Raw genomic sequence first — 25,583 nt, forward strand, 5'->3', positions numbered from 1 at the left:
AACTTAATGATGTCACCATTTAATAGAAACTTTGTGGATGAAATGTTAGTTATGGGCTTTAATCCATAAATAGCATTACTTTGGAAACTTAAAGTGATAAAAATCACAAGCATATCTAGACCAATTCATTCACAAAGTCTTTACCACAGAGTCCATTCATGAGCTTGTCAAGAGAGAGGGCGGGATCATCTCAAGATTTTTAGAGCTCATTGGATGGTGGCGCTTCTCCTTTTAGCTATTGGCTCAAAGGAGTGTCAATCAAAGGTGCAAAAAAGGCCAGTGACCATTTTGTTGACCAAATCACTAGTGTTATGACTGGAGACGCTACTCTATTAAACGCACTACAGCGAGTAGTGGATAATTAACATAGATGCTTAGCAGCGTATGAATAAGTTGTGGACTAATGTTTTAAGGATTGGATTGCCTGGACCCTTGCTTGAGAGGTGAGTCATTCTATTCACGCTAGATTTGTCTTTCAAAAGAAAAAGGTTAAATCTTTGTTGTAGTTTGCAAGGCTTCCCTTTAAGGTGTGTTATGTACGTTATCGCTAGGAGAGCGGTGAGAGTTCGGCTTGGATCGCCGGTGTCTTGAGTGTTTAGACAGAGTTCGTGGACGGTGATCGAGTTTTGACTGTGATCTTGTTGGAAAATTGGGTTAAAGACAGAAAGATTGCCTTGTATGTGGGAGTTTGAAGAGGAAGGTTGAGATGTTGTTGAAATTGTTGTTGGAGTTATAGTTGGAGATGAAGTCATTGTTGTTTTTATAGCAGTTGTTGTTGTAGCAGTAGCAGCTGATGAAGAGCAGTGAGTTCTTCAAATTGAAGATGGCTGTAGTGAGAAACCCTGGCTCTTTATAGTGGTAAGGACTGGCCTAATTGATGGATCATACGTAGCTAATGCAGAACCGTGTTCAATCTTAAGCACGTGATCCTTTTGAAATTAGTTAAAAAAAAACTTCACTTAAAAGAACAAATTTTTCCTAGAGATGGGTTGCGGCTGGAAGGGCATCCGCTGTGTAAAAACGTGCTGGATAAGTTGGCGGTTCATTCCGCTGTGGCGACCCTGGATTAAGAAAGGGACTAAGCCGACAAGAAAATGAATGAATGAGTGAATGAAAAGAACAAATGAAGTAAAGGACTAAATGGCAAAAAATCACTATTAAAATTCAAAAGTAATCTACCAAGCTCAGCATGTAATTTATAAAAAGAAATTGTATCTGATTCTGAGAATTTAAAAAACTGGTTTACTCTAATTACAAGAACTGGAATTTTGAAACCTGATTGTATAATCCAGATTACATAGAATCTGTTACTACCCAGCTCTGCATGCAACATAAACAGAAGATAAGTAAACATTCAAGTGTTTTCAGTGATTTTGTGCTTCCTCATGACTTTTGAGTTTCAGATAACAAAACCATTTACTTGAACGATCATGTTTTCATTCTTGCGAGCAGGTGGCGGATCAGCAAAGAGAACCACATGGGAAGGAGGTCACCGTGTTCCCACAGTCGTCTCATGGCCTAAGAAGATCAAACCCAACAGCTCAAGTGATGCCCTGCTGAGGTACTGCAAGAAATCAACATTGTGTAACATCGTTGTTTTTGGTTTTCAGCATATGAATATTGTCTTGTTCTCCTTTAGTGGTCTGGATATCTTTCCAACTGTCCTCTCTCTGGCTGGGGTCAAGCCTCCATCAGATCGACGCTATGATGGCATTGATATTACAGATGTTCTGCTCAACAACTCTGAAACAGGGCATGAGGTAAAGTCTGTGGGGGTGACACCAAATAAGAGAGCAGTATTTAAATGAAGTTTGCTGTGAAATGCTTTCTGTTTTTATTATTAGAGTCTCATGCATCCAAACAGTGGCGCTGCAGGACAATATGGTGATCTTCAGACTGTCAGACTCAAACATCACAAGGCATTTTACATCACAGGTCAGGTTTAAAATGAAATGGAAGAATACATTTATTTATTCATGAATTAAAATGTGAACAATCTAATGTTTTGAACTGAGTTATAGATATTCGTTTAACTGAAAAGGTGTAAATGAATGTTTGACTGTTAATTCAAAATGAAAGATCACATTTTATAAAAACAAATATAATTGATTTAAAAACGCTTTTACGGGTAATTCACATTTTTAAAACTAGCTGATGCAATTAAAATAAAATAACTTGATTTAGAATTGATTAGGAGACATGTTAAACTATTTAATTCATACGTAAATAAACATGCATGTCTATCAAACACTGACTGATAAATTAAATACAATGCATAAATAAAACATGTTTGAAAAATGTTGAAAATCAGGTCAGATGTCATTTGGGCTGCTTTCTTTTTTGTAAATTAATAAATGAAATGATAGATAGGGGTTTTAAAATACGTACTTTATTTGAAATTTATTCATAAATGGAGACACTTTTTAAACCCTTTTTGTGGTGGAAAATATTGAGTGTTTTCTCTTCATTAAACACATACAGTTACGGATACTAAAAGGTAAATTTCAGTTAAATATATAAAACCTTCATAATAAATAAATAAATAAATCACAGTTTTAATGATAGATAAATAGATATTTAAAAAATGGTACATGTAATGGTCAAATTATAAGTTAATTACTAGTTTTATATTTATTAGTAGACATATTTCAAACCATATTTAATTCATGGTTAAAATATTAATTAAATGGTTGATTTACCTTACTTTTCTTGTTCCAAACCTTTATGAGTTCCCATCCTCTATTGTACTCAAAAAAAAGATATTTTGAAGGAAGTTAACCATTGACTTCCATAGTATTTGTTTTTCCTACTATAAAAGTCAATGTTTTTTATCTATCTTCAAAATATCTTCTTCTGTGTACAACAGAAGAAAGAAACTCATAAAGGTTTGGAACCACTTGAGGGTAAATTTTCTGTTTAGGGTCAACTATCCCTTTAAATCTAACCACTAAGTAAGAGTGCACCCATGTTTGAGTTGTATACATTTACAGTTGAAGTCAAAATTATTAACCCCCCTTTTAATTTTTTCTCTTTTTTAAATATTTACCAAATGATGTTTAACAGAGCTAGGAAAATTTCACAGTATGTCTGATGTTATTATCTTCTGGAGAAAGTCTTATTTGTGTATTCTAACTAGAATAATGCCATTTTTAATTTTCTAAACACCATTTTAAAGACAAAATTATTAGCCCCTTTAGGCTTTTTTTTTTGATAGTCTACAGAACAAACCATCATTATACAATAACTTGCCCAATTACACTAATCTGCCTAGTTAAACTAATTAATCTAGTTAAGCATTTAAATGTAACTTTAAGCTGTATACAAGTGTCTTGAAAAATATCTAGTCAATATTATGTACTTTCATCATGGCAAAGATAAAATAAATCAGTTATTAGATATGAGTTATTAAAACTATTATATTTAGAAATGGGTTGAAAAAATCTTCTCTCCGTTAAATAGAAAAAAAATGAAAAGGGCTTATAATTCAACTTCAACTGTATATGTATATATTATGTATGCCCGAAATTATTAATACCTCTTGCAAATTCTGACTTAGTTATTTTTATTCAATCAGCAAGTTTTTTGTTTTTTTTTGGAAATGACACAGGCTGCATCCGAAACCGCCTACTACTCAGTAGGTACTGCATTTGAACTTAAACGTACTACTCGGCCGTTAGAAAAGTACGTTCTATACAGTATGAATGTGAAAAGTATGAATGGAATTCGGACGTACTACATCCGCCATTTTGTCATGGTCACGTGACCTACCTGCGTCAGTTGCGTCGCTTTACTTCCATTCATGAATTATCTCGCGGGGCATCATGGAATAGCGCAGCATGCATGGGATGCGCACTCCGGAATCTCGCCGGAAGTAGTAAGTCATCCGGGTACTTCTCGCATATTGATTTTCGAATTCTATGAATTCGGACATACTACTCGGCTCGCATACTGATTTTGGTGTACTATATAGTATGGAAGTATGCGGTTTCGGACGAAGCAACTGTCTTCTTATTATCTTCAAAAGATAATAAGACGATGTACAAAAGGCATCATTATGCAAGAAAATATTTACATTTGAACAAAAACTTTAATATTTATATTTAATTGAAAAAAAAAACTTTAAATGATCATTTTTGTTTAGTCATTTGCTCAGTTAATCTACTGTTTCTGCTTGTTTTATTAACCCTGATGTGCTCTCTCAGGCGGATCAGTGGCATGTGATGGAGAAAGTGGACCTCAGCAACATCACGACCCTCCTCTGATATTTGACCTCTCTCAGGACGAGGCAGAAGAGACGCCTCTGGACCCCGAGAGCGAGGAGTTCAGATCTGTCCTGAAGCAGGTGGAGAGGGAGAGAGAGGCTCTGCTCTGGGACATCGCCACAGATCGAGTCTCAGCGGCCGATTACACTGTCATTCCCTCTGCTGAGCCCTGCTGTGAGCCACAAAACCCCGTCTGCCGCTGTCACCGCCTGAAATGAGGTCAGTGGCTCAGCCTTCATCTCAGCACTGCTGCACAACTCATTATTAGAATTAATTAATGATGTTGTGTTTAAAAAATACAATTATTGGTTGCTGATTGATAGAATCACTACAAACAGATTGACTATGTTGGATTTTAACTAATATTAAGAGATTTAAGATAAGTCTTTTGTTTCTCCAGAATGTGTCTGTAAAGTTTCAGCTTAAAACACCCATGAGATTTGTTCAAGAGTTCACACTTTTGCTGATGATTGATTGTAAAGCTTGTTTGGCATGCTGTTCCGGGAGAGAGCCCTGAGCTCGTAAGATCCTCGAGCCCGGGGCTCCCTCTCGTTTGCAAGGTTAGAGGAGAGTTTAAGCTCAGGTAGATCTTGAGAACTCCTGCTGTAGTAGCTAATGAACAGATAGTGATTGCTCTTAAGATATAACTACTTACTAGGAGCATGTTTATGATGCCAATTTGGATTAGTCAATTAACTTAAGTTGAATGTTTTCGGACGGTGGGAGGAAACAAGGGAACCCAAGAGAAACCCATGTAAGCATGGGGAGAACGTGAAAACTCAGCACAGAAACATCAGCAGGCTTGGTAAGGACTAGAACCAGTGACATTCTTGCTGTGTGGCAACAGTGCTAACCACCGTGCCACCCATCTAGGCTTGGGGGAGGAGTAGGGATAGAAAGGGGATTCATCAAATTGGAGATGACTGTCATATGGAACTTATATAGGTATTTATGGTGGCTTAGGAATCGTCTGATTCCCACGTGATGGCTCATTTATACCTAATTTCAGCATCTTCTCAATTTTATCATTGATAGCCAGCCGGCGAGCTTCTGGTACTCGATAGGGCTTTTGCCGGATGATGGTGCCCGGTGGGGTGCTTATATCATGACGTGCGATTGATTACTACATAGGTGTCAAAGTCAATTCTTGGAGGGCCACAGCTCTGCACTTTTGCTCCAACCCTAATCAAACACCACAGCTGATGCGCTAATCAAGGTGATCAAGATTCTTTTGAATACCTCGATTATTTGGATAAGCTGTGTTTGATTAGGGTTAGAGCAAAACTGTACAGAGCTGCGGCCCTTCAAGAGCTGACTTTGATACCTATGCCTTACTAGTACCAAGTTGGACCCCCTTTGTGCATTTAGAATTGCCTAATACTTTGTGGCATAGATTTAACAAGGTACTGAAAATATTCCTCAGAGATTTTTGATTCATATTGACATGATAGCGTCACGCAGTTGCTGCAGATTTGTTGGCTTGCGCATTGATGCACATTTCCCGTTCCACCACATCCCAAAGGTGCTCTATTGGATTGAGATCTGGCTATTTATATAGCCAGACCACTTTTTGTAGATCGCTACAATTATAGGCTTGCTTTTCTTTCTTTCTTAAGTCACTGAAATTGCAGTGAAGATCTTTCTGAATGCATCTTGACATGGTACAATGTCATTACATTTCAAATCAAATTGAGTCCAAGCTTACAACCTAATTAGTTTACACATTATGTTTTCCCAGTTATTACATTCCAGCATGCTTGTGTTTTAGTTTCATCCTAAATCATGAGACTTATAGCATAAGTGTCATAAAGGCTCTTAAATGCTTAAACCCTGCCAATCAGCTTGTGTTTGTAATTATCGAAAAAAATATATATATATATTTATGATATATATAAGTGCATGTGTGTGTGTGTGTTTTGTCTTTAATTCAGCTACCATCAGACCTGTTCAGAAAGGTTCTATTAGATGTTTAAAATGAAGGAGATGGAGTCTTCCTCACACTGTCACTTGGTCAAATATAGAGTGGAGTTCAAGTTCTCCAGATGTGCATCATGTGGCTGGCTCTACAAAAACACCATACTGTGGCGATGAGAGGAAAGGGATGTACAGGGGATTCTATTCTGACAATATTTTGACGACTTCTGCTCTATGCACTGCTACTACACGATGAATGGATGGATTTGTACTTAATAGATCGTATTTGTGGTGAACAGATAGATGTATGGATTTTTAGTCCGTGGATGGAATGTTTTTTAAGAGGCTGTTTTAATTGTTTTTGTTTTTTGGTAATTAAACTGAAATGTTTAATGAACTTGTGTCTTTGTTTTAAATTGATTTATATCACTTAACATAAGGTTGTCAAAATCTTAATCTAAATAATTTTAGGCAATAATTTTAGTGACACTGGGAAACAACTAAATCCCAGTTTAAAATAGTTCTGGATAAAACCCCTTTCTAAGTAGTGCATTTATAAATAGCCAGTAAAAAAAACAAAAACAATAACAAGCAAAAAAACAAGAAAAAATTACAAAAACATTACTTGTCTAATGACATTTAAAGCATTTGAATCCATTAGAATGCTGATTCACCCATTACTTAAATGAAACTTTTGATTAAGTTTAATTGCTTTTTTATTCTAAACACCAGTAGCAAAATGTAGAATGATCCACCTCAATGATCACCTTGTTTAATATGTTAATCTAATTAGCCAACGCATTTGACCGAAAATAAAACCTTTGACCAATGAAAAACCTTTTACCCTGTCCCTACCTCTAGCCACGCCCATTGGTCCAGACAAAGAGAAAATCGTAAATTTTAACGAAACACCTCTCGCTTGTGTTTGTTTGTTTTGTTTAGCTTTGTTTTGACCAGACAGTAAAAAGGCTTTGACCAAGTGTGCCTCACACCTGCTGAGTGACGCTCCCGGCTGTTAGATCATCGCCCCTCTGGGGGCTACCTCCACTACAGGTCATTAAACCCGCCTATTTCTTTTTTTTCAACTTTATGTTTATTTTGAACATTCAATTGAGTACAATCATACGGCATTTCAAGGTACATTGGTATCTCAGTATGTGAACTTAGGTGGTATAAAAATTATGTGCATTATTGTCAGGTGTATTTACTACACAGTAGTACTCAAATTTTGTAAATTATCAAGTGAAAAACAGCATAAAGAGAAGAAAAAAAATAATAATAAAATAAAATAAAAAATATATAAATAAATAAATAAATAAATAAATAAATAATAATAATAATAATAGGAAAAAGATAAAATAAAAATACAATAATCAAAAAGAAAAGAAAATTAAAACACTATTTACATCCAGGGTTAGAACACATGTCATAATATATTTCCTTCAAGAGTAATCTCAAGTGGCCATCTTCATTATACATATGGGGACACATTATAATATGAATAAGTGTAATCATATACATGTACATGCATTAGCATATATTTATTTATCAGAGCATCATCTTCTATTCATTTATAGCAATAAAGTCAGGTCTTCTAACTAAAATATATTCAACCCATTTCCTCCATTTTCTCAGGAATATATTTTTCTTTAAGTTGACAACGAAGGTGATTCTTTCCATTGTATAAATCTCAATAGTTGCGTCTATCCAAATACTAAGGCTTGATCGCTCTTGCTGTAGCCATTTGCGTGTGATTGCTTTTTTGCTGGCAGCCATGAGAGCACGCATAAGGTATTTATTGTCTTCCGTTACCATATCTGGATCCACACAGCCAAAATATAACAATTTACTTTCTAGAGGTATATCTTTTTCAAATATATGTTCAAGAGCCTCCTGTATTTCTTTCCAGTATTCTTGAATATACATACATTCCCAAAAGATATGATAATGGTTTGCTTTATTGCATCCGCAGTTACGCCAGCATTTTGGAGACTTATTTGTATATTTAGCTGTTAGTGCTGGTGTTTTGAAATATCTAATAATGTTTTTCCAACAGTTTTCTTTCCAGTTTAATGAGCTTGTTGATTTCCATTGAAATTCCCATATATTTGTCCACTCTTCATCAGTGAATGTTGTTCCACTTTCTGTCTCCCAATTTTCTTTTATATAATTTGTGGATTGTGTTTTCATACTTCTCAGACTCTTATATATCAGAGAGACTATTTTGTACTTTATGCCTGATGTGTGAGCTTTTTTAATTATATCTATCAGTGGATTCTGATTGTCTTCAAGTTTTCCTTTTATTTTCTGATCATAATAGTTTCGCACTTGGAGGTACCTATAAAAATCTTGATTTTCAAGTAGAAAATTGTCCTTTAATTGTTGAAAGCTTAAAATTTCCCCCTTTTTAATGATGGTACTGAAGGAAGTGATTCCCTTGTTTGCCCATAATTTGAATCTGTTATCCAATCTGTTTGGTGTGAAATCAGAATCATAAGCGATCCATTTTAGAACTGTACAGTATTTTAGCAGGTTAAATTCTTTCATCACTGATGTCCAGACATTTAAAGTAAGTTTTGTCCATGGGTCTTCTATTTGTTTTGTATATTTTTGTAATTTTTCATCTATTAATATGGCTTGAACAGGCGTATTTCTAAATGTTAGGTTTTCTATATCTTTCCATGGGGCATGATAGTGTGGGTCGCACCAGTTTACTATAGTCCTGATTTGTGCTGCTATATAATAGTCTTTTAGAGAGGGGAGAGCCCATCCTCCTTTATTGGCAGCTGCAGTGTTTTAAAGCGTACTCTCGGCTTTTTTCCCTGCCAAATGAAGCGCGAAAGCATTTTATCCCATTCTATAAATTGTTTCTCCGATATTTCTACAGGTAGACACTGAAATAAATATAAAAATTTTGGTACAATGTTCATCTTAATTGTTTCGATCCTCGAACTAAAGCTAAAAAAGGGGATTAGGTTCCATCTGGTCAAATCTTCTCTAGTTTTAGCAGTTATAGGGTCGAAGTTCATTTTTTGGATTTTTTCTGTGTTTTTTGTTAGATGGATACCTAAATATTTGAAAGATTTTGTATGCCATTTTAATGAGTATACGTTTTTAATATTTGTAGGGGGATTATAATTATAAGTAATTATTTCAGTTTTTTCTATGTTTAATTTATATCCAGAGATAGGACCAGAGTTTTGGAGTTGTTCCATGAGATAGGGTAGTGGTTGGATTTCTTAAATAAATCAGTACATCATCTGCTTAGCAGGCTATCTTGTGTTCCACTCCTTTAATGGTGATACCTTGAATAGTTTTATTCTGTCTTATGCTTTGTACTAGGGGTTCCAAATAAAGTGCAAACAATTGAGGGGACCACGGGCATCCCTGTCTGGTGCCTCTTTCCAATGTGAATGAGTTTGAGAGGTGGCCGTTGATCTTTATTTTTGCAGTTGGTGTATCATAAAGTGCTTGTATACTTTTGATTATAGTTTCGTGGAAGCCAAATTTGTGTAAGACTTTGTAAAGATATGTCCAGCTGACAGAATCGAAAGCTTTTTCAGCGTCTAAACTTAAAATCATTGCTGTTATCTTATTTCTCCTGATATGGTTAATAACATGTAATGTGCGTCTAATATTATCATTAGTTTGACGCTGTCGGATGAATCCAGATTGGTCTTGGTTTATCAGATTGGGCATGAGGTCTTCCATTCGTCTGGCCATAATTGATGTATATAATCTATAATCAACATTTAATACAGATAGCGGTCTGTATGATCCACACTGTAACTTGTCTTTGTCCTCTTTTGGAATGATAGATATTATTGCTTCTTTCCATGATGGTGGAACAGTCGCATTTTTTAGGGTCCAATTAAAGGACCGGGCCAAGATGGGTATTATCTCTTTTTGGAATGCCCTATACCACTCCCCAGTAAATCCATCTGGTCCTGGAGATTTGTTAAATTTAAGCTTAGTAATGGCCTTTTTTACTTCGGTTTCTGTTATTTCTGCTGTCAATAATTTGTTTTGTTCATCAGTTAGTGTTGGTAGTTCCAATTTATCAAGAAAAATGTCAATTTCTTTGTTTTTATCTTCTAAACCCGCCTATTTCATGTTAACAAGACTTGAGCCCAAATAACAAGCAATTACACTTGCAATACAATTTTCCGAAATTTTTTTTGGTCAATTAAGGCACTGGTGGGTATCACGCTGATGTAGTTTCAGATGTAAATTTTTCAAAAGAGTGTGTTTTGAACCAGATGAACCATGCTATAAAAACATCATGATTGACAGTTGAGATTGACAGCTTCTTTAAGCAGACCGAGCTTCGGGAGGAGATTGAAGTGGATCAATGTTTAATTTCTGTTATTTTACCATCATAAAACGTTCAGCAGAAACTATGTTTCTAACCTACATGATCTGATGGATTACTGTTTTATTCGGTAAAGTGTGGGCTTACACGACTAGTGTTAGCCATCAAGGGGGAAATACAGCCTATGGGCTCTATTTTGACGGTCCATGCGCAGAGCACAAAACGATGGGCGCAAACGCTTTCAGGGCGTGTCAGGACGCGTTTTTGCTAATTTAAGGACGGGAAAACCTGCTTTGCGCCATGATGCATAGTCTTAAAGGGTTGAGTTTATTTTCTTAATGACTTATAGGTGTGTTTTGAGAATAAACCAATTAGAGTCTCATCTCCCATTCCCTTTAAGAGCCAGCTGCGCCGCGTCATAAGCGCATTTGCTATTTACAGGATGCAAAGTAAGTCTAATTGGAGAAAATTAGCATTTCACTGGTAAACAGTTAACAGTTTTTTTAAGAGAAAACTGTTAAACAGAGCATCTACTGCGTGAGAATGAAAGATAATGGATCACTTTCACTTTCGCTTTTGGATAGGGAAACCTTTACGCACAGACATCAATTAGCCTATAAATAAATACTTTTGTTTGTTAAGCGCAAATATTCGTTTCAAAACTATTTCTAAATTCAGTTCTAATTTCCAGCAAACGAATAAATGAACAATAATTACAAAATGTGCTCAAAAACCTGAGTTACATCCTAAAACACATGCTGTGCCCCATATGGTGTTAAACCTGACAGGTGAGCAAATCTAAGCTTGTTTTTAATAAAACAAACATAAATATGGATATAATAAATAATACTGCTAATAATAATAACATTATACAAAAGCAAATTGTTATGAATGAACTGAAAAAGCCTCCCGAGATGAAGAAGACATAAAAGCAGTGGTTTTTCATATTTATGAAGGCTAGAAAATAATATGTTTTGTAATATTTTAATCCTTTATATTTATATCCTATATCTATCCTTATTATATTCTATATATATCCTTAATATTTCATTTTTTTTCATATGTAAAGATATTTGCCTATTGCTCTCTTGTGTGTATTAAGCAGTGCGTAAGCGAGGCGCAACTCTGCGCTGGAGTTTAGACCGGGTTAGTTTTGGTCTTATGAAAAATCTATTATAGTTTCTTAAAATAGCAACGCGCCAGCGGTCCGCCTCAGAACGCCTCCCTTTTTAGACTAGAACGCCTATGGGCGCACAAATGAGTGCTAATGCATTTGCTATTTAAACAGCGTAGCGCAACGCCTCAAAACGACTCTTGCGCCAAGCTGAAACTACCAAAAGACTATTGCGCCGCGCCTTGCGCCACACTGCGCCGGGTGTATGATAGGGCCCTAAATCTAGGCGCAGTGTCAAAAACTTCACCAATCAAATCGCCAGTTTTCATGTGTTCGGGGCTGCTGTAGTTACAATAAAAGCCACTTAGAGGCGCTTCAGCGCAAAACAGTCGACGTGATCCCAGTTTCACTTTCACTCATGAAGAAGATGATGCAAGGCAAGATGATCGTTGAGCTTGTTTTTTAATTGGTGTCTGAACACAAAGAACTGTATAATCACAACAGTCAACAGCTTTAAGCTAATGTCAGTGGATGTGAAGAGAAGCAAATAGCATGCTGAGTTTCATTTCAGTTCACTCTGCCCAGCACTAATGAAAATCACCTGGGTTTGAATAAAGAAAGACGCGAAAAACACTGACGATAAACATGAGCACTCGGTGTGTACAAGCCTTTAATATGGCAAGTTCTTATATTTGAAGTGAAAACTCTTTAGTGCTGTCACTGTTACAAATCTAAGGGTGAAGATACAAATATTTTGATAGACAGTTTGAGCTGCCTATCGTAATGTTCGGCCCTAACATTTTGATTGGACAATGTTTGTTTAGTCCTATACCTTACCCTGGATATAAATATAGACAGAAGTACATTTAGATCACTTACTTTAATTCTTATTGTTGGAGTGTGAAGAGACTTTCAGCCAGAAAAACAACTAAAACATTTCTGAAGACAATCAGCTATTGCACCTTTAAGCCATCATCATTTACAAAATGTGATTTATAAATGAGTTAACTATTCTTTCATACTTGCTACTTATATTATTTTACAGCTACGCAGTCTAAAATGAGGTCAGTGGCTCAGACTTGAACTTGTTTTTCTGTTTGTTAAATCACTATAATAAACAGAAAGCAAAGCCAGAAAACAGTTTAGTTTGGAAACTGCATGCATAGTTTACTGAGAATATGTGTTGATGTGCGAGTTAATTCTGTATTCGAGAAAACTGTAGTTGAGCAATACATAAACCCCCCCCCCCCCCCCCCCCGAAAAACTACTGTTTCATTAAGAGTTTGACAGACCATCATTTATGAACTATTGTGCTCATTTTGCGCCTCAAACTGTAAGAAATTATTTTTAAAAGTCAGCTTTATTTCACGTAAAAGGTTTATGCATCTTTTATTTAAGGAATAATGTGTGCAAAAATATACCTAATGTATTTTAGTTGTAGTATAACAATGTCTTTAATACTTAAATGATTATTATAACAAAATATGATTTAAATTTAGTAAAAAATGAAGTAATATTATAAAAATAACATTCATAATATTACTTTATTTTGTTTAAAACCTTTTGTATAGCTGATTATATATTTTAGATCAAAATGTTTGAAGCTACAAAAAATATAATCATAGGAAACATCAATAAAGACTGATTAATTTAATTTAATTTTGTGTTTTATAAATGTCTTGTGTTTACAGCCAGCGTATTATTATACATGACAAAACAAGTGACCTTCCCTTTGGCTGGTTTGAGATCATGTCTCCATCTTGTGGTAAAACAACTTATTGGATCAGCTAATAATAAAAGTAACTGTATTGTGTTTTGTTGGATACTTTTTTCTATTAGTTCATAATCCAATAGTGATTCGTTATATTCCCAGGACTTCTAAACACAAACCTACAATAGTGTCTGAAATAAAACAACACACACAACTTTATGCAGTTCATGCTTTTACATACATTTGAACATAAATAATACATTACCAATGTTGAAATGCTTAATCCTGATTCATTGGCTGCTTTCATGTGTGAGCTCCACATTAATTAACTCCGCCAATTAAATTACACTCCAAAATCATATAAGTCGTACATTTATTCATGATTAATGTATTTGGATTCAATATACAAAATTTACATTTGCACTACAAAAAATAAACCAAATATGATGCATATTTGTCAGTCAAACTAAATTAAATGGGCAAGATCTGTAACTATTTGTACCGGTTTGATTTTATTTAAATAATAGATCATTTATTTCATGATCAGAATCAGAAATGATTGAAAGTCTGTTAAATGTTTGAAATCGGATATAATTCGTACTGGGTATATTTACTGTGGGGGAAATAAGTAGTCAACATGCCACCATTATAACATATTTCTTAAGGTGCAGTTGACTTGAATTTTTCACCAGATGTTTATAACATCCAAAGAAAAGAAGAAAAAAAAAAGAAAAAAAATTATATATATATATATATATATATATATATATATATATATATATATATATATATATATATATATATATATATATACACACACACACACACACACACACACACAAGTTACGTGTAATGAAATGAAATGACACAGGAAAGAAGTTTTAAGCAGATGAAGAGAGGTGTGGAAAGGCAGCGAAAGCCCAGACAGCAGCTAAAATCTCTCAGTAGTTATTCAGTAACCCTCTGCCCTTCGTGGATGAAAATTGTGCATGCAAATCCTAAAACATATTAATCTTAAAATGTATATCTATATATGTTTGTGTATTCTGCCTAGTATAATGTATACACAATTCATTTTTTAATCAATGAACACTCTCTAAGTTCAGTCCTTTTTTCTTTATTGGTTCGTTATTAGTAAACACACCAGTGAATCCAAACATACTGTACATACAGTGATGAACATCAGATGCTTGTCCTTTAAATGAATGTAAAAATAAAACTCACATTACAAATGGAGCCAATAGAGAAGAATAAAATGCAAAAAAACCTCTTAGAAACTAAAAATCCCTTAAATAAATAAAACAAATAGATGCACTGAATTGGTTTGCATTCCTAATGTGCTAACATAAAAAAAATGACACCTGTGTTTGATAAGATATCTTGCATGTTCCCTTTTAAGTTATAACCAACAAGCAGGTCCCTTTTGTGGATATGTTTCAGTTCCCGTATTAGTAATCTAAGCAGCAGCACTGTAACACATCACAGCACAATAGATTCAAACAGTCGATGAACAGCCAACTTATTGCAATATTAATTTGGATGGGGAAAATTAAGTATATTACCATTGTCATACTGCAATGTGTACTGTCATTTTTTCTATTAGCTTCTTTATAGAATTTAGTGTTATGAGCATGAATTAAACCATAAATAAACATTTTATTCCACATAAGACCTGAACAACCACCCTGAACAGATTATAGGATTTTAACAATATTAGTATAATTGTGTTGATGGGTTATTTCACCCAAAAATAACAATTGTTGTAATTTGCTTGCATGTCATTGCAGACTACTTCTGTGGTACACAAATGAAGGTATTTTGAAGAATGTTTAACCCCTTAGCTGTCACTTTTGGAGCACAGAGATGTAAAACTGATGACTTAAAACTTAAATTGTTGCAAAAATTCAGGTTGTAGCTGAAGCGAAATTAATGTTTAAAAAGTTCAATCAAAAATATGTACATTTAAAATTATGAATATAATAAAACAAAAATACATTTTAATAATACATAAAATATTTATCAAACAAAACGTTTTACCTAAAATCAAAGCAAAATATTTCAACAAATTATATTTTTTCCCATGTTTAAAATGTGATTGGATCCTTTTTTCTAAAAAAATAACATAAAAAATAAAATGGGTGTTATCTTTGGAGTTTCCTAACAGTTTAATTTTGTAATTTTTGTTTAGAATATAGTAGCATATAGGGCTAAACAATAAATAATTTGTGCATCAACATCGCAATGTGTATATCTGCAATAGTCACATCACAGGATTAAATTATTTATGAATGATTAAAAGATAAAGATATGTATTTATACAATGATGACCATGTTATTTGACATTTGATTGTTCAATTTCTTTAATTGAATACTGCTACATTCCCCAGAAAATCATAAAGCACTGTTTATTTCACTTTTATTCTTACTCTATATGCTTTTAATTTACTTATAATTTATGCAGATTCACTGCAAAGAAAAAAGTTATAATCTTTCCAAATGGAGCTTTTCAAATTATATAGGGAGATTATATTCACGTCGCAATATATATTGCAGCTAAATAAAATATCGCAATTTCAGATATATCTAATTCCATGATGGAATATATGGAAACTGTAAATTCAGAGCTTTTAAATAATATATAGTTTGTCATTATTGCTTTGTTTAGACTAAAATATTATGGTTTAAAAAATTGAATGGGTAAAAAAAGTGGTAAAATACGTATTTAGTAGTCTGCAACCTTTCCAACAATATTTAGTTTGTCATCATTGGTTTAGGATTCAATTGCAATAAAGTAAAGCAAACATTAGAATCCCACTGGACAGTGAAAGTCAAGGGGTTAAACAGTTTTTGAAGTTTTGAAAACGACATTAGACAGAAAAGCACATTTATCCAAACATCTTGCGTTCATGCAAATGACAACAGAATCCTCTTTTTTCAGATTACTTGCACTTCCAATTGCCTAAAGTTACTGTAAAGCAGACATGTGCATGTATCACTGAAGGGGGAAAAAGGAAGTGCCTTGGAAAGTGACAAGTCATTAAAAATTGTGTTGCGAAAATGCTGAAATAGATCAGCGCGTGTCTTGGAGTAATTGTCACTTGACTGTAAAGTTGGTAAAATCATATTAGTGCCATAGTGCTGCTCTTTGTACAGTTCCTGTTTCTGCTACCATGGATTCAGAACTATTTGTTTTGCAAGTGCAATTTGCTTACAATCCTGAATGACACGCGAGCGAGTGCATTATCTGTTTGTTCACATTGTTTGTAGGGGAAGAAAAAAATAACTACAGTCCGTCTGATCATTCAGTGTATCTTCTGTAAACAGCTTGTAACTGAACACATCAATAGTAGATCAATGCAGAAAAATGAGATGCGTTCCTACAGATACATGTACTCGTTCATTCAAATCACATTTTAAATCGGTATCGACTGAGGAACATCTGGAGGTGGGACTCTTTGAACACTATGGCTGTACTAATGTGAATGGTAATTACTTGGCATCTAGCTGCTGGGTAGCGATGATGATCTGACTATCCGTCTCCTGACACTGAACGGCATCCATCTCGATGGCTTTCAAAACAAGCGTGTTGACTTCAGCAGTATTTGCATCAAGGTTGCTGGCGGTTTCTGTCACGGGAGCAGTTTGTGTGCTAACTGCTTCCTCAATTCCCTCCAGTATTAAAATGCCACTGCTGGCTTGAAGGCATTTAGCATTGAGCTTGTTAACCTCGCCAACATGATCCTCTTTCTCAGTCACAGCCTCTTCCTGAATTGCACTGTAGTCTTCATTACTGATTCCATTCTCATGGATCGTATGGTTCTCTGTTAACTCTACTTGCAGTGCAACATCCTCCATTGTTGTAACTGCAGTTTCTGGTACATTCTCAGCCTTGTCTTCCAGGTTGGCACTGAGATCTAGAGTTACTTCATTATTTTGGATCCTTACTCTTGGATCTTCTTCATGAATATGCTCATCGGAGGTTTGTCCCACAGTGCGGTCTTCTTTATTTCCCTTCATTGCTTCATTGACATCATTAAGAGTTCCTCTCTCTATGACCTTATCTACTGAGGTATTGTCAACTAAATCTTCACCAAAAGATGGTTCTTGATCTAAATTATTTTTACTGGGTGTTTCTCTTTGCAGTGGCTTCTCTTCGAGACTCCCGTCTATCTGTGGAGCAGGAGACTCGCAATTATATGTTTGTAGATATTTGGTGTCCTTAACGAGTATTTCCTCATCTTCTGATTCAGTGGTCGTACTGTCTTCCTCCGTTTCTACTGAACCTTGAAGGTTTGGATGGACCTCGACAACTAGTTTAATGTAACTCTCTTTTTCTTCAGGTAGATGTTCATGATTGGTTTTCAATGCAGTCTGTTCTGTATCACTCAGTCTCAACTCTGAAGCGTCTGTAAGTTCATTTGGAGGTCCACTAGATAAGGCTCCTGGACTTTGTAATGAAGGAAGGTGAGGAACAGGGCTGTAAAGAGAAGCAAAGCATTATGAGCAGGCGTTCTACTGGTTTAACAAAGTCAAATTTAAGACATTTTATTACCTTTTTAAGACCATTATAAATGACATTTTAGACTTAAACAGGACTAAACGTGCAGGATTTTTTTCCCCTAATGGCTATTAGTTGTTCTAATTAGTAGCCAAAAATACTTTTACTTGTCCCATCAAAAAACACTAATTAGTAATTCCTTGGCCACATATTTAAATAAATGTCAAAAAAGAAAACTCTAGCTGTACTGTAGACATATTTTTTCTGTTTTGAAAAAAATGCTTTAAAAACTATAATAAACTAAACGTATGCATATGTGTCCAAGTCAGGGCCCTCACCATACATGGTCTTTAAATGCATGGAGAGCTTTTAATCAAATGTTATTGCAAGGTAGACAATTAAACCATATTGGTAAATAGAGTTACAAATAGAGTTTTGTTAAAAGTTTTAATGAGATGGATTGTTGGTGATTGGATGGGTGTTTGCCCGACTGGGCAGCTTTACATGGACATAGGAAAATTAAGACTTGTTTTAAACAATTTTAAGACCTACAATACATTATTTCAGTGAATTTAAGACTTTAAGGTCTAAAATTTTGTTTTTGAATAAGAGATTTTAAGACTTTTTAAGACACCCTGTATGAGACAATTGATTTTAATGTTATGGCAGAGCTTTAGACTGTGACTGAATGGCAACATTTTTACACTCAGCACAACTAAATTTTGAGTTAAGACTGGTGCAACCACCAAACTGATGAGTGTTGGCTTTTTTGGAGCGTATGACAAACATTACACAACACTTTTATATACTGGAACACTGTAAAAAACATTACATGAACAAAGTCATGACAACAAATGTTTTATGCTACTTTAATTATTTCAATAAGTTACTTTCTTATACGTACTTTTACACAGCACCTTATAACAATATACAATAAAACACAATACTTTCTCTACGCATTTGTACATAGCACCTTTTAACTTGTATACTTATAACAAATCTGTACATATAATTCAACATCCAGAGCTTTTTGACTAATTGCATCTTTGTTTAATGTTTGTCATATTTTTTCTTAATTATTTTCGTGTTGTCACTTGTCAGTTTATGTACACTGGAAGCCTCTGTTGCCAAACAAATTCCTTGTGTGTGTTAGCACACTTGGCAAAAAAACGATTCTGATTAATCAGGTTTAATATAATATTTTTGTCAGTTTCACTGAAGTAGGTTTAGATGACTAGAAAAGTTAATTTTATTCAACTGAAACAATGTAGGCAATAATATTATTTTTTACAGTGAATGAAGCAGCACTTCTTTTCACAAATTCATTATTTCACCCAAAAACAAAAGTTCTGTTAATATGTAGTCACCCTCGCATCGTTCCTATTCACTGAGACTTTTGTTCATCTTCGAAACACAAACTAAAAGCACTTGAAACATTCCCTTATCCTCCATGGATACCAACAGTCTTAAGACATTTTAAGTCCAGAAAAGGAACCAAAAACTTTGTCGAAACATTCCATGTGACTTCAGTGGTTCAACTGTAATCATATGATGCTCCAAGAACACTTCTGTGCATCAAAAAAAAGCACTGTCAAAACAACTTTACAACAAGATACAACAAGATATACGATGCTTGCATGTTGTGCTGCTAACTCTAATGGCAATACGTTGCACTGACAGTGGTAAACGCACACCCTGACACAAAAAAGTGTTGCTGGAGATGATTACATGTTATGATTACAGTTAGAAATGCTGACAATGTGTTTGGTTTCTTTTCTGAGCTCTGAACATCTCTGAACCTTTACTGTCTTTAGAGGATGAGGGAACTCTCAGGTTTAAGATCTTAATTTGTGTTCAGAAGATCATCAAAGGTCTCAATAGATCGGAACAGAAGCACATGAGGGTGATTAATCAAATACAGAATGTTCATTGTTGTGTGAACTAACACTTTAAAGTTATATGTAATATATACATGTAAAATATATTTCAATATTTTCTGACCTCTTTCAGAAATTGCAATTGTATGGTGGTTAAACAATACTGGTAACAGCAAAGACTATAGCAGTGAGACATATACAAACCATGGCCTTTCCATTAAATAATGGCTTGAAATTATATAATAATAGAATACAAGATAAAGGCTCTTAATCTTTTTTTGCCTTGGCCTTTTCAACAATTCTTTTCAATTCACAAATTGCAAACATTTATCATAAATTGATATTAGTAACACTTACCGCTGGCGAAAATGTAGGACATTTATACAGAATTGCGTTTAGCCATATCAGTTTATATTTATTCTTTATTCCTTTAGGCTACCTGACAGAAAGCATATCGTTTGTAGAGCTGTGGGGGAAAAACGTTCTAAAAATCTATTCTGCGATTTTCAAAAAGCATTGCTATTTTGTCTTGAATTGATAATAAGTTTAGTCAGAAATATTTGGTGGTTGTGCAGTTGTTGCCGTTATTAGATGATGAAAAAATATTAACATTCATAAGTTATTGCTACTGTCAAATGTGTTTTCTTGGAGTTAAAATATGTAAAGCTTTTGATACAGGGTGTCCGCGGGGTCTTAAAGTATAAAAAGTTGATAAATCAATAATGAGAAAATTAAGGCCATTAAAAGGTATTAAGAAGTCTTTTTTAGTCGTTTTTATGAGGTCTTACATTTTGTTCAAACATTATCCAAAGTGTTTGACTCCAAAAAAAAGCATAAATATATTTATTTAATATATTTCTTTTTAAGGTGATGTGAATGTGAAACCATAGAGCTAAACAGACAGCAAAAATAGAAAATGTAAGTTTACATACTCCTGGTTGGAGAAATACGAGTTTAAACAGTGGCTGAAGCCTGTCACTGAAAACAACTATATAATTTATTCTTTCAAGCTTTGTTTCTTCAGAGCTTATTTGAGTTTTGTTGCATGATTGTGCTCCATTGATTTAATTAACTACAAATGTTCATTAAGTTAAAGGTTTGATAATGATTATAACTTGGAAGTAGTGATGAGGTCTAAAAATATTCTGAGAAGGTCTTTAAAAAGACTTAAAAAGTATTGAAATTACCTTTAGGATTCCTGCATATACCCTGTAATACTAGTGCTTCCAATTCTCGTCTATTTGTAAAATGTGACAGCACCAGTAACACTGCACTCAAAGGACTTTAGGAGCTATTTTACATTATTATATTTTGTTTTATTTTATGATCTTTAAACCAGTTTTTCTTTACCTTTCTACGGATTCATATGACACAGTGGTGGAGCATAATTCTTGGTCAGCGCCCCCTTCCTCCTGCACCCATCCACGGTTGGAGGAAGCATAACTTAGAATGGCCTCAGTAACAGTGTAAGGGGTGTGACCATGCACACAGTCCTCAATGTGCTTGACAGGAAGCTGGGTCTGCAGGAAAAGATGCAGCTGACTATCCGACAGGCACACTGTCATGTGCAGCACCCTGAACGGGAAGACAAAAACAATTAATCTGTGGAATTTCAAGCTACTTTTTAATTCTCACAATGTTAAAGCTTTGTGTATCGGCCCATTCACACTGCACCAACAGTGGACGATCACCAGATAACAACACGTCACCTCTCAGACATTCCATGATCAGACAAGTGCTGATTCAGCACATTCAGTTTGACGAAAACAAGCTCAGACAGAGAGTGGTAAGTCACTGACTGGACAGCATCCAGCCCGTCTGTTGCCGCCTATTGGTGTGGTGTGAACTGAATTTAAGCAAATACCAGCAAGACTATTAAAAAAATAACAAGAACGAACTTATCCAAGAAGCCCTGAAGACCCTTTCTTCTCCTTTCAATGAAGTCGTCATTAATAAACGAGAAGATAGACTTTTTTGGCAGCTCAGGAACAGGCCTGTAAGAAACAGAAATGCATTTTGAGTTTATAAAATGAACTTGATTTATTTTTTAGGATATTTCATTAAAATCGAATTGCATCCAGCCTCTACTAAATGGCAGATCAATAACATTGCTTTCAATTGCAGTAATTGACCCATTTAACGAAGCATTTTGGATGAGACATAAGCCATTGATGTGAGAGTGTTTATGTAAACAAGTTAACCCAGATGTTTTCAAATGATCATCCTCATGTGACAGAAGCCCATACTAAACATAAAAACCAGCTTGTATCCTTGCATTCTTGTATAAAGACCCTCATTTATACTGTGACTTTAATATTAACTTAATTAATATAAATTTCTATTAATATTATATATAATATTACACTTTAATATGAACTTAATTAATATTAAAGTTAAATATTTTCCACCTATGCCGTAGAATGTTTATAACATATATTATTTAGTGTTATAGTTCTTTTATATATTTTCTTTTATTTATACATGCATTTGTAATATAATTTGTCTTTATTATTTGTTATCTTTGGTCTTTTCTCCCAACATTTCCACAGTTCCACAGTTAAGTTGTTCTCCTTTATGCTAGTAAGCTCATTAATGTACACAACATACACAGATCAACACAGCTACACTTAATTGCAGTCTAGTCTGGTCTATTACAGCTAGTCTATTACACTGACTGCACACAGCTTATAAACACTTAAAACTGACATTACTTGAGAATCTCTGCAGAGCAAAACTGGTAATGCTGTGGGGAATTTACTCCCATTTACTGTTATGAAGAACACTTTGGATTTACATGCACTCAACCACAAAGAAAATGAATCACTTTCTTGACCAAAGAAATTATATGAATATCTTCTCATCTAATGCAAATGTAAAAGTCATAGTAATTTTAGTTATATTTTAATGATCCAACATGCATAACAAATGAAATACCGTATGCAGAAGATATGTTTTGATGTCACCACCAGGAAATAATCGAATTTTAAATAAAGTCTTTTAAATGTATCTTATTCACATGTCGGCTAATATATCTGCACAGACTGCAAACCAGTAAAACAGGTTATTTCATTAACCAGATTTGTGATCGTTCTCATTGTACTGTTGTGCATGTAGCCATGCTCAATTGGAAGCATAAACAGGAACTTACACCAGACCAGCATTCTTCTGCAGTTTTTTCTTCAGCCAAGCAAACTCGCTGTATCGCCGCCTCACACAGGATGTTTTGGCAGTGAATGCTTTGCTGTTTGTCTGAAGGCAGAAAGCAAGTATGAAACCAAATTCAGATCACTGACGTAGTTATCAAAATGAACTGCTAAATAAAAATTGAAGGTTTATACTTCTATAATAAAGACATTTATATCATAAAAGCCTGTACATCTATCACGTCTTGCATATTCGCCCATTTTAAAATGGTCAGTTTATCGCTTAAAGTTTTATTGTTGTAAACCTTTAAACTAACTAAAGTCATGCTGATGTCCATCATTCAAATATTGTCATTTACAGATTTTTTCATTTAATGGCAACTAGAATAACAAACATTTTGAGATATTTTAATTGGAAATATTGATTTCATAAAGGGATCGTGTACTCAAAAATTCATAATTTACTCATTTTCTTTACCCTGTCTGTTGTTTGAACACATAAGAAAATGTTTTAAAGAAAGCTGGAAACCTGTAATCATTGACATTCATGGTATTTGTTTTTTCACCAAAGGTTACAGGTTTTCAGCTTTCTTCAAAACATCTTCTTTGGTGTTCAACAGAAGGAAGAAACTCAAAGATTTGTAACCATTGGAGAGTAAGCAAATTCTGAAGTAAGTTTTTTAAACACTGTCATTGTACCATCTACAAATCAACTTTTTTTCTTCAACTTTTTTTGCTATTTTGTCCAAAATAATAAAGCTCTAAATGACAAATTTTTATTTTATTTTAAATTTATTAAATAATGTGTTACTCAGCATATACAAGTACTTCCCTCATAAATCTCTCTTTTAAATTCACAATTTTAATAGGAAGCTATACAATATTATATTTGTGCTTATACATTAGATTAGTCAGTACTGAAGCCAAATCCATAGCTTATCTAACAAAATAACTGACAATAATGGTCTAAAAACTAGTACACCCAAATTTGTTATAAAAAATTGAGACAATTTAAAAAAAAAGAGAAAAAAAAATCAAGAGAAACAAAAAGTATACAATTTAGTTGACATTTTGTAGGTTGTATTTTTTATTTTTGCAATATTTAGCTTGATTTTAATTGTATTATCTTTCAGTTTCTAAATATGTTTGGTGACTGAAATATTATTTTAATAAATATTTCTGATTAATAAATCTTTTTGTTTAAATGCACCAAAATACATCCGCTATATTCACTGAGAAATGGATACAAATATTCATTTAAAAATGGGGTGTACTCAGTTATGCTGAGCACTAAAACAAAAAAAAAAATATCCAGAGAAACTGACCTTTGCTTGAGTTGGCAAAAAAAAAATACTAAAAAGCTTTTGACTAAGAAACATAGTCACATTATTAGATAGTAATCTTGACATATTATTAGAAATCCTTAAGGCAAAAACACTCACATGAAGGAAAATCTTGAAGTCCACATATGAGTTCCATGACCCTTCATTCTGAACACGAGGATCCTGAACCCTCACAGCTATGAATTCCTGTAGAAAAAGGAAAGTTATAAACCTATTTTCAAGTCCATTTCATGCAGATATTAGACATATATGTGAATGCATACTTTTAAAAAGACATTCTTGTGACCCTTTACTATTTTACAGCTTCAATTAAAGTTTTTCCTTAAATCCAACTATTTATTAATGCTAAGTCATAGCACATTACAAAGGCAAACATAGAAGTATATCAAAGAAATCTTACATCTTGCTCTTGACTTTTGCTCATCCTGCCAGAGGAAACACAGCACAATGGACATCTGTGGAAAAAACAACGACAGTCACATGAGTCATCAACCACAACAATAAAAACAAACACTGCATGTTCTGTCATGCCTTTTCAACTCACATTATTTTGTCTTTGGTCTTCCATAATTTGAAAAAAGCAAGTATCTTCACAATTCCATAATGAGGGAAATCAACAGACTCCTCATTCCTTTTACTGTCTGCTCTCCAATACATTACAAAATGCTTATTTAGAGTATCTAGGATACAAAATTCTCCTGACTCGCGTTTTTTACCACTGTGATAATGCATCTGCCCCTCCTCTTCCTCTAAACGCTGATTAATCAAGATTATTTGCTAATTCTGTGGTCAATACTGTTATTTAAGCGGGATTAAAGGACAACGAAACTGAACAAGCTAACTTAGCAACCATGTGTAAGAGAAACACTTAGCGTTCGTGTATGTGATCTGCCACAGCACTTTTTTACTAAAGAGAATAGTTATAAAGTATATTTTCTGCCTAACTTATATGTACGTTATTAAGTCTGATACTTACTGTAATAGTACTCTCAGCTCCAGGTTGAATTTCTGCTAGCGCAAGTTAATGAGCTCATGGATACTACGTCAAAAAAACAAAGGAGTATCTTCATCCCATCCGGGCTTGATAAATTTAAGATGTTTTTGAAATGTCACTTTGACTGTCTCGCGTACAAAGACAAAACAGACAAGAACTGTTAAAAACAAGTCGAGACATATTTGTGAGTAAGCGAGTCACGTGACCAGCTTCCCTTTTCTTCAGCTGTAGGTAAAAGCAGGCTGAAATGAGACGCTGCCATCTAGTGCACAGGTTATATTAGTCTTCAGTTTATAGTTTGTTTACTATGCGGACACGTTGAAAGTATCCCCTATTGAAGCAAGTGGCCCTACACTTTAAAATAAACCTTGTTGCCTTAAGTTTTTTAAGCTGAATAAAATTAACCGTATGAGTC

The 25,583-nt window shown here is 34.2% G+C and overlaps 2 protein-coding genes across 3 annotated transcripts in view; one reads left to right on the top strand and one right to left on the bottom strand.

The window, feature by feature from the left end:
* The window catches only part of arsg (arylsulfatase G), a gene marked incomplete in the record, with an annotated part of 19,751 nt that extends 13,178 nt beyond the window's left edge, over positions 1-6,573 (top strand). The window contains 5 exon segments of the mRNA NM_001365361.1: positions 1,453-1,561; positions 1,640-1,760; positions 1,845-1,935; positions 4,203-5,033; positions 6,499-6,573. Of these exon segments, the coding sequence (NP_001352290.1) occupies positions 1,453-1,561; positions 1,640-1,760; positions 1,845-1,935; positions 4,203-4,480 (599 nt within the window).
* A 7,841-nt stretch (positions 6,574-14,414) lies between these two features.
* snx11 (sorting nexin 11) lies at positions 14,415-25,375 on the bottom strand. Of its 2 annotated transcripts, none has more exons than XM_087274968.1 (7): positions 24,719-25,375; positions 24,575-24,629; positions 24,274-24,360; positions 22,837-22,937; positions 21,587-21,682; positions 21,039-21,263; positions 14,415-17,790 (listed from the first exon to the last, which is right to left on the bottom strand). In XM_087274968.1, exons 1-7 carry the CDS (start codon positions 24,904-24,906, stop codon positions 16,803-16,805), a joined length of 1,740 nt encoding a protein of 579 aa, XP_087131094.1. In that variant the 5' UTR covers positions 24,907-25,375; the 3' UTR covers positions 14,415-16,802.
* Positions 25,376-25,583: the final 208 nt, after the last annotated feature.

Source organism: Danio rerio, chromosome 12, assembly GCF_052040795.2.
Source record: "Danio rerio strain M-AB ecotype USA chromosome 12, GRCz13ab, whole genome shotgun sequence".
NCBI lineage: Eukaryota > Metazoa > Chordata > Actinopteri > Cypriniformes > Danionidae > Danio > Danio rerio.